The sequence below is a fragment of the Mustela nigripes genome, chromosome 8 (genome assembly GCF_022355385.1).
Source record: "Mustela nigripes isolate SB6536 chromosome 8, MUSNIG.SB6536, whole genome shotgun sequence".
NCBI lineage: Eukaryota > Metazoa > Chordata > Mammalia > Carnivora > Mustelidae > Mustela > Mustela nigripes.
The window spans coordinates 13901331-13911159 of NC_081564.1; the positions used below are offsets into that span (position 1 = coordinate 13901331).

Genomic DNA, 9829 nt, shown 5'->3' on the forward strand with positions numbered 1-9829 from the left:
GCACGGGAGGGGCGGGGGGGGGGGGGGGTGGGGGGGGGGACAACTTTAAAGTGAATCAGAGAGTGGAACTTATCCAGGCAGGAACAGGGGCACAGGGCTCAAAGATTCAGCAGGGACGGAAGAGTTCGGGCCTTGGAAACTCCTGGAGTGGAAACAGAGGGAACCTCCAGCATCACACATGCCCACTTCTCCAGAGGGAGAACCCCTTTCCTGTGCTCCCAGCCTGCACAGCCACTACCCTCAGCAAAGGCCAGCTAATGGGAGTTCCCAAATTTAATCAAGCCATGCGTACAGCTGTTTTGAGGGAGAAGTAGAGGAACCCTTCAGATGTTTCCAATGTGGATGCCCAGTGATTACGTGCACACCAGACATTTTCTAAAGCTCCTGAAACCTTCCTCCTTTGACCAAGCTGCCTTGGGAAGAAATAATTTCTGCCATCTTCTTTCTGAATAACTTTGCATCCAACCCCATCCCCCAAAACTGCTTCAAACTCGCCCTCAAGTTCTGTTGGAGACAATGTTACAACTCGCCAGAGATGACTCCTCCTCCGACCCCTTTCGCCGCGGTCCCACCACGGATTCAAGAGTATTTTCCCATACCGCTTGTGTGTGTGGATGCAGGCACATTTTCTCTTCTCTTTTTACACGTTTCAGGCCTGCAACAGCTCCCTGCATCAAACGGTTTGATTGGAAACTCAATGGGGATTTTTTTTTTCCTCTTTACCCCTTGACATGGATACCACTGAACTAAAACAAAAACAAAAACAAAAGAACAAAAACAAAATCCAAGGGGCAAAAGCGAGCCAGGGAAGGAGGCTGAGCGCCGAAGAGGTCTGTATTTATAGGCAGCCCCATTCTGCGAGCAAAAACCACCTTTGACCACCTGCAGAATGCGCAAGGTCACGTGGGTTCTCTGCAGCGCATTAATGCCTTACCCAGCACACAAGCCCCCGTGGCACATAAACAAACCCACAATCGGAAAAAAGAGAGAACTCCCTCCTCGGAGGGGAAGCGAATGATAATAACAGCCGCAAGAATAATAATACATAAGGAATCACAATTACTACTACTACTACCACCACCCAGCCAAGCGTAGACGACAGCGGTACAGTAAAGGGACACCCAGGGCAGACTTTGCAAAGAAGATAAATCACAGAAAACCAAATCCTGCCCACCTCGATACCTTCCCACACCCTCCCGCCCCCCAACAAACAGAATCAAAGGAAAGGGGGGTTGTGGGAAGCAAGGAGAGGGAAGGAAAGATTGCTTTTTTTCTTTTTTTTTTTTCCACAGGCAACACCTACCTCCAGGGTCCGGATCTCTTTTTGTGTGAGGTCGTTGGAGGTGGCACATTTGGTCCTAAGCCCTTCCAGGTTGGAGATGCTCAGGTCTATCATGTTTTGGACCAACTCGCACTGCTGTAAGGCTTTTTGCAAACTCAGAGGCTGCTGCTCCTCGCTTTTCGTCATGTTTTCCTCATCCATCGCTTGCTCGGCAAGCCCCCTTCCCCTCCTCCTCCTCCCACAGAGAAAAAAGGGGGGGGGGCGTAGAGGTAGTCTACCCCCTACGCTCTCCAACCACTGCGACTTCTCAACAATGTCTCATGAAGAAGAAACCCAACATCTCACACAGGGTTGAGGGGGTGGGGTGGGAGGAGGGGACAAGAGCCAAAATTTATTATTTTATTTTGGGGTATCAAGCAGACTCCATTCGAATGTCTCCTCTTTTTGAGTCTCTGGTCCCTGAAAAGGAGAGATGCTGTTTCTCCGAAGCAAACCAGGTGATGTGATGCTGTCTGTACACTTAGGGAGGAGGAGGAGGAGGGGGAGGAGGAGGAGGAAAAAGAGGAGGGGGGGGAGGGAGAGGAGAGGAGAGGAGGAGGCGAAGGAAAACAGCGCTCACTCTTTACACACCGGCTCCGTGAAGGACAAATGTATATATTTATGGCTGGCTGGCTTTTATGTCAAAAAAAATCTGCTTTGCCCCCCTCCCAATTGCAGTGACAGGGCATTGTCCACCGTTTGGAGTGCTTTAGCGCGTCCTCAAGATGCTGTCTGCATTGCTCCCGCGGCTGCGGCGGCGACTGCGGCTGGCTGCTGTCTCCTCCTCGCGCTGCTGCTGCTGCTGCTGCTGCTGCTGCTGCTGCTGCTGCCGCCGCCGGGCTCCGGGGGTGACGGCTGCTGCATTCGCTCCTGCCTCGCTCCACACCGACATCTTGCCTGTCAATCAAAGGGCGGGGGGGAGCGAGCGCCGGCGAGGGATGGAGAGCGAGCGAGGGACCTGCGGGGAGCGGGTTGGTGGAGCGGCGCCGTGCGCGCAGCCGCCCCGGCCCGGCGCGCCAGGGACCCGCCGGAGGAGGCGGCCGCGGCGCGCGCAGGCTCGCGCACCTGCCCGCGGAGGGGCCGGCCGCCGGCGCGGGCCGGGGTGAGGGGAGGGGAGGGGAGAGGGGAGGAGGGGGGAAGGGGAGCGGAAGGGGGGCGGGATTCGCGGGGATGCGGAGCTCGCGTGGCGGAGTGCAATTACTACCGGGCGTGCGTGCGAGCCGGCGGGCGGGGGCGCGGGGGAGGCGCGCGCGGCGGGGGAGCCGGCGGGGAGTGTGCCCCGGCGCGGGGGCTGGGCGCGGGGGCGGCGGTGGGGGGAGGGGGTGGGGGGCCACTACTACGGCACGCTCTCGCGAGACGAGGCCGGAGTGCTGCTCAGCAGGTGCGCTCCGGCTGGGAGCAGGTGTGCACCCAACTTTCAAACCCTTCGTGCGTGCTGGGGAAACGTCAGCGTGAACCTGGGCACGTCCTCTCTGGCTTTCTGGCTCGGGGATATGTGTGTGTGTGTGTGTGTAAAACGAAACAAACCTGATCATCTTCCGTGAGCCCTGCGTGTGTGCGTCTGTCTCTCTGTCTCTTGTCCTTTCTTGTTACTGGAGAAAAATGGAACAAATCTGATAATCTTCCATGAGCTCTAGGCTGCTGCTTCCCAGGGTGCGTGCGTGCGTGTGTGTGTGTGTGTGTGTGTGTGTGTGTTCCTTTGTCCTTTCTTGTTACTGGGGCAAAGTAAAACAAACCTGATCATCTTCCATGAGCCGTACGACGCTGCCCACCCCCGGAATTGGTACCCCGGCCTGCAGTTACCCAGAGGGGTGGCTTTTCCATTTGGAGGGGGAAAGAGGCTTTGCCTTAATCTGACTGTTATGCCCTAGGTGTCCTGCACTATCTGATCCCCACCTACCTAAAGGACCTTAGGCCAGCAAACTGTGGCTCCAGAGCTAAGAATGGTTTTTATATTTTTAAATGGTTGGGGAAAAAATCAAAAGATTTTGTGATGTGTGGGAATTATAAAAAAATTTTAATTTCAGTGTCCATACACAAAGTTTTATTGGACCACTGCCACAGTGGTCCACAGACATTTTTCTATGTCTGTTTACTGCTGTGTTGTCACAGCAAAAGTGCATAGTTGCAACAGGCACTGTATGACTTGTAAAGCCTAAAATATGCGTTGTATGGCCCTTTCCAGAAAAGTCTGCCTACCCCTGACCAAATCACCAAACATATTTTTGCCTCAGAGTTCTTTGCTCTCTATATCCTCTCTGCCCAGACCACATTTCCCTCAAATTCTCTCCTGGTTGGTTCCTTGTCACTCAGTGTCGACTCAAATGTCATCCCAGAGAGCCTTCGTCTTCCTGATCATCTTAACTACTGGCAATCCCAACACCCACTGCTCAAAGGATGTGTTCAGGATAATTAGCAAAAGGCTCCTCTTTCTCCCGGTGAACAGAGCTCCATGCCAGGCAACTGGGTTTATGGAGCAGAGTGACTCAGAAAACATGGTAAAATATGTGTCCCTTAAAGGAAGCCACTTGAAAAGTAAAGAGAACGACAGCCAGTGATGGCAAGCTTTTTTTTCTTTTTTTTTTAAGGCTGGACCATGAGGTTTTACAGCTCATATAGAGCTGAATCAGCATTTTCTTTTCTTTTTTCTTTTTCTTTTTCTTTTTTAAGATTTTACTTATTTATTTGACAGACAGAGATCACAAGTAGGCAGAGAGGCAGGCAGAGAGAGAGGATGAAGCAGGCTCCCTGCTGAGCAGAGAGCCCGATGTGGGGCTCGATCCCAGGATCCTGAGATCATGGACCTGAGCCAAGGCTTTAACCCACGGAGCCACCCAGGCGCCCCAGAATCAGCATTTTCAAAAGCCCTCTGTCGATGAGAAACTCACTATGTCCTAGTCTTTTGAACTAGGAAGTTCATGGATTCCAATTCTCTGGTAAAATTCACTTTTCAACTCTTTTCTCCTTCTTTGGCTTTGCGTCTCTTGAACATATTAATCATGGTTATTTATTTACTTATTTATTTAAATTTATTTGACAGAGACACAAGTAGCAGAGAGGCAGGCAGAGAGAGAGGAAGGGAAGCAGGCTCCCCGCTTCACAGAGAGCCTGATGTGGGGCTCAGTTCCAGGCCCCCAGGATCATGACCTGAGCCGAAGGCAGAGGCTTTAACCCACTGAGCCACCTAGGTGCCCCAATCATGGTTATTTTAAAGCCCTGATTTTATTTCAGGGCTTTGATCACCTGCACACTCTGTTTCTATAGCCTGTTTTCTATTTGTTTTCAGGGATTTGTTCCTGTCTCTTGGCAGACCTTGTAATTTTTGTTGCATGCCATACAACATCTGTGTATGAAAAATATATACCAAGTCTCCGGGTGATCTCTAGGAGTCCTGGAGAGGGCTCACCGTTTCTTTGCAACCAGATGGCATGGGGACTGAGCACTTTAATCCAATCAGGGGCTGAGCTGGGTGGAGGCAGGGCTGCAATTTTTTGTTTTTTGTTTTTTTAAAGAATAAATAATTATTCATTTGACAGATAGAGATCACAAGCAGGCAGAGAGGCAGGCAGAGAGAGAGGGAGGAGGAAGCAGTCTCCCTGCTGAGCAGAGAGCCCGATGCAGGGATCGATCCCAGGACCCTGAGATCATGACCTGAGCCGAAGGCAGAGGCTTTAACCCACTGAGCCACCCAGGCGCCCCAGGGCTACAGTTTTTATAAGACTCCTATGTAACTCTGGTTCCCACCGCTAAGGCTTTGCCTTTCAGAGATTCCAAATAAGAACTTTAGGTCTTCACTGAGGTCCTTCCCCTGGTCCTGTGCTCTAATCTTTGTAGCCGTAGCATGGGAAGAATGCTGGATACACTGCTTTTCTTCAGGGGCTTTCTGTTTGGCTTCTAGCCTCTTGGCCTGCACTGTTGCAGAATTGCCAAATATCTTAAGAGGAAAACCACTTTTCTACCTTTCCTTTCTCTCTAGGATAGTCCCTAATTTTGTCTCTCCAGCCCTAAGACACCACCAGAATTCTGCCGGTTTCTCTGGCCCCCAGCAGCAGCATCCTTGCCTGGGAAAAGTCTAGATTTCAAGGCCCAAATTTGCAAATGCCCCAGGGAAAAAGTGGCTGCTGTTTGTCCCCCCACGTCAACCTTCCAGAATCTTGGCCCCTCTAGTTCTGGTTGCTTCCGCAGCTCTCTGAACGCCTTTAAGTAGGTGATGATGATGATGATGATTTGACTTGGCTTTCCTAGTTGTTCTCGGGGGAAGCAGAAGTTTTAAAAATGGAGGTAGCCCATAGTTCAGAAGTCATCAACAGGCAGGGCTGTAAGCAGCACACAAAGGCATTCCGTTTGCCCCCGCTTTCCCCATCTGATCACCACCAGCATGTCTTTCCAATTAGTTGCAAGAGTGGACAATTGTTACACTTCATATCCATCCAGCCCCCTTGAAGACCTTCCCTGTGTTTGAAAATGCCCACCTTATGAGTCCCACCTCTCTGTAAGAGAAACCAAAGCACTCTTCGAGAACCTTCCTTGCAACCAAGTTTCATGTGATCTGGACTCTACCATTCCACGCGTCACATGAGATTTTATACTTGAAAGCGAACGACAAAGAGGAGCCTATCTGATAGTGAGCGTGGCAGCCAGTGCGACGGTGTCGGGCTGTTCGGCCCCTGTGTAAGCATGGGATCTGTGCTGAGGGGCATGGCCTGGCATTCACAGGGGCCATCTGATGGAGCGGTGTGGGCATCACTCCCAGCTGGACAGTCCGAGCCTAACCCTCTCTTCCTGGAGATTCCTGGAGATTCCGCCACCTGTCTTAGGTTGCCTTGGCTAACATAACAAAATACCATGGATGGGTGGCTTCCATGACAGAAATTTATTTGTCTCCCAGTTCTGGAGGCTGGAGATAGTTGTGCCGGCACATTCGGGTTAAGAGCCCTCTTCCTGGAGGTCAGAGGGCGTCTTCTTGCTGTGTCCACACAGCAAGTCCACACAGCTCCCGTGGTTCCTCTTCTTATAAGGCCATCGCTCTTTTGAATTAGGGCCTCACCCTTTGGCTTCACCTAACCCTAATGACCTCCCAAACATTGTAAAGGTCCATTGAGGGGGTTAGGGCTCGAGCGTGTGAATTTGGAGGGGACCCAATTCAATGCAGAGTACTTGATCCACCTGGAATAGTACACTGTGTCCTTTGCAACAAAGAACCCTATATTCTTACCAATAATGTTGACATCAGGAGACACTTTCAAAAATGGATCTGGGAAAACAGGAAGATGTGGCCTCATTGGGCAACAACTGGTAGATCTGAGAGATAGCTGTCCCTCTGCCTGGGACACAGGCTCTCCAGTTCACCATGGACCCCACCTAACACCCCTCCACCTAACCCCCTTCATTCATTGTATCTCCTGCCTGGCCCCTGTTGGCATGTGCATTGGTTGCCCCTGGGATAGCATACGGCAGTTTGCACCCCAGAGCAACAGAAATCTCACGGATATCAAGGTCAGAGAACAGGAGCAGATGGCTGCACGTTGTGCTATGGTTGCTGGGACTTCATTCTGGAAAGTGCTCGGCACTTTGGATGCTGCATGTCTCACAGCGCCTTTATCCCTTTTTTTTTTTTTTTTTTTAAGATTTTATTTATTTATTTGACAGACAGAGATCTTAAGTAGGCAGAGAGGCAGGCGGGGTGGGGTGGGGTGCGGGGAGCGGGCTCCCCGTCGAGCAGAGAGCCCGATGCGGGGCTCGATCCCAGGACCCTGGGATCATGACCTGAGCCAAAGGCAGAGGTTTAATCCTCTGAGCCACCCAGGCACCCCCCTCACAGTGCCTTTAACAATAGTGGAAATAAATTCTTCTTACTGGGCTATGAAAGGAGCTGAGCTTGGAAATATCACATCAGACCCCATAGCTCTGAGTTTCAGCTGTAAGAAGAGGCTCATATTAAAAGTCCAGTCCAGTCCGATCAAAACTGTACTCTCATATGCGGTTTAATACCTCTTCCCCACCCCCTCAGTTCTGATCCACAGGTGGCTCAGGAATCTGCAGTGGAGATGAGCACAGGTGTGTCCTCTCCTGTCCCTTCCCAGCTCACCTTGCCGGAGCATAGGAGCAGGAGAGCAAGAGGAAAAGGGACCCTTTGCTGAGAATGGGTATAGTTCTCTTGGGTGTCAGATGCCCCCCACTGCCTGCCTTGGCCTGACAAGTGCTGGTTGCACTGGGAGATCTTTGGAGAACCCTGTCGGGACCTTGTGAGCGCTCAGTGCATTGCTGGGTGACCTCTTGCACACCTCGTTTCCATTCAGACCCTGGGAAGCACCCCCACATTCTTTTTCTGAGGTCCTGGCTGAGTCCTCTTGGGTGAGTCAGGATGACTCAGACCTACACACATATTCGGGCCCCTGGGATATAGGGTGCACCTTTGCCCTCTGCCCTTGCTTCTTGCCCTATTGTCATGGACAGCCCCAGGCAACCTTCAGGTGGCACTGAGGTGCCGGTCACCGCCCCCCCCCTTGGTGTTCCCAGTCTCATGAGTGATTCTGCTTTGAGCTCTCCTCTCCTGGCTTGGAGATCAGAGGGGAGAAGAAAACCACCTACAAAGACCTGTCAGAGAAACATTCTCTGGATAAAATCTGACCTTGTTTTATATAGGCTGGAAGCTGATGGTTACTGACGGTCAAGGGACCGGTCTGGTCACCTCTTGACAGGAGGAAGTATTGTTACGCATTGCCCTCAGCTTTGAAGCTTTAGCTGAAGTTCTGGGTCAACAGGAAAAGTCTCATTCCACATCTCGTTATATTAGCGATAAGCTGTCCCCAATATTTTCTAAGTTGCCTGGGGACAACTTAGGGACCCAAATTGGAAAGTAACGCGTTAGGAAGTAGGGGGTGGCTGACGCCCCTGAACATAACAAAACTGACATGACTTCTCCTTGAAGGGCTCGACACACCGCCTTCCCAGGGCATTTCTTTCTTTTTTTGCTTTTCTTTTTTCTTTTTTCCTTTTTCCTCCTGATTCTTTGCTGGGGGATCAATCTCAGGACGCCAGCCCCCAGGATACAACCGAATCTTCCATAGCTGTGAGAGGACTATTATTGTTCTGTTCTAACTCAGTGATCCCCAAAACATAAATGGCTTTAAAAAAAAATACCTTTGAGGAGTGCCGGCAGAATGCTCCTATCTTTCACCTTGTGAAGTCTTTCCAACATCAGAAAATGGACTTTTTCTAGAGTTCTCCTCCTTTTGGCCTTTTGCCCCTTTGTTTCTTAATTTTCCAGTGCAGGCAAAGCAACAGGATCCCTCTCTTGATGGCAAGATAACTTGAGCTCTCGGTAATGGACAATTTAGTCCGGTGATTTATGCTAGCTTTACAAATTAAGCACTCAACAATGCAGTGAATTTTTCAGAGACAGCGCCCTCAGGATGGGCCAACTCCTTAGTGTACATTGAAGGATTTCGCTGAAAGTTGCAGTAAAGTGAGGCCATTGACCAAACTTGCTTTCTTTTTTTTTTTTTTTTTTTTTTAAAAGATTATTTATTTATTTATTTCACAGACAGAGATCACAAGTAGGCAGAGAGGCAGACAGAGAGAGAGGGGGAAGCAGGCTCCCCATGGAGCAGAGACCCCGATGTGGGGCTCGATCCCAAGACCCTGGGATCATGACCTGAGCTGAAGGCAGAGGCTTTAACCCACTGAGCCACCCAGGTGCCCCCCAAACTTGCTTACTTCTTACACCATCTTGCACTCCAAAGAAATCATCTGCTCTGCTTGGGTACTGGGGGTCACGGCTTGTGGGACAGATTGAGGCCATGGCCACTGCCCCCCGTCTGGGCCCCTGACAAAGGAAACAACGCCCACGCATCCATCTGTGGCAGCCCCGATGAAGTTCCAGATTCTTTTGTTTGGTTTCTATTGCAGCTGAATGTACATAACATAAAATTTGCCACTGGTGACATTTATTACACTCAGGATTGTGCAACCATCACCACTCTATACTTCCAGAATGTTTTTGTCACCCAGAGGAAAGTCCCGTCCACATTTAGCAGTCATTCCACATTTCTGCCTTCTTCGGGCCTCTCGGGACCACTAATCTTCTTTCTCTCTCTGTGGACGTTTACCTCTTCCGGATTTTCCGTAGAAGTGGAATCTTACAATATCAGCCCTTCTGTGTCTTGCTTCTTTCACTTAGTAAATGTGTTTGACCTTCATCCATGTTGCAGCATGGATCGGTGCTCTGTTCCTTTTTTACAACTGAGTAATATTTCACTGTATGGAAGACCATATTGACACCTGGCCATCTGCTGGTGCATATTTAAGTTTTTCCATCATCTGGCTATTGTGAATAGTGCTGTTATGGACTTTGTGCACAAGTTGTTCCAACAGTGTCATGCATTCTTTTGGGCATACAAGCATCCCTTGGAGATGGATTTGGTTCTAGACCACTACAGTAAATATTACAAATGTTGCAATAAAGCCGGTCACGTGAGTTTTTTGGTTTCCCCGTGCATATAAAAG

The 9829-nt window shown here is 50.4% G+C and overlaps 1 protein-coding gene across 5 annotated transcripts in view; it reads right to left on the bottom strand.

Annotated features, from left to right (window-relative positions):
* Positions 1-2944, bottom strand: part of KSR2 (kinase suppressor of ras 2) — a 403625-nt gene extending 400681 nt beyond the window's left edge. For 3 of the 5 annotated variants that reach the window (XM_059408528.1, XM_059408525.1, XM_059408529.1), the window contains exon 1: positions 1304-2343. In XM_059408528.1, coding sequence (XP_059264511.1) covers positions 1304-1483 — 180 coding nt within the window. In that variant the 5' untranslated portion in view covers positions 1484-2343. Of the gene's footprint in view, positions 1-1303; positions 2344-2525; positions 2578-2848 lie in introns of those variants that run through there. The other 2 variants (XM_059408527.1, XM_059408526.1) reach the window with 2 other exon arrangements.
* Between the last annotated feature and the right edge of the window lie 6885 nt (positions 2945-9829).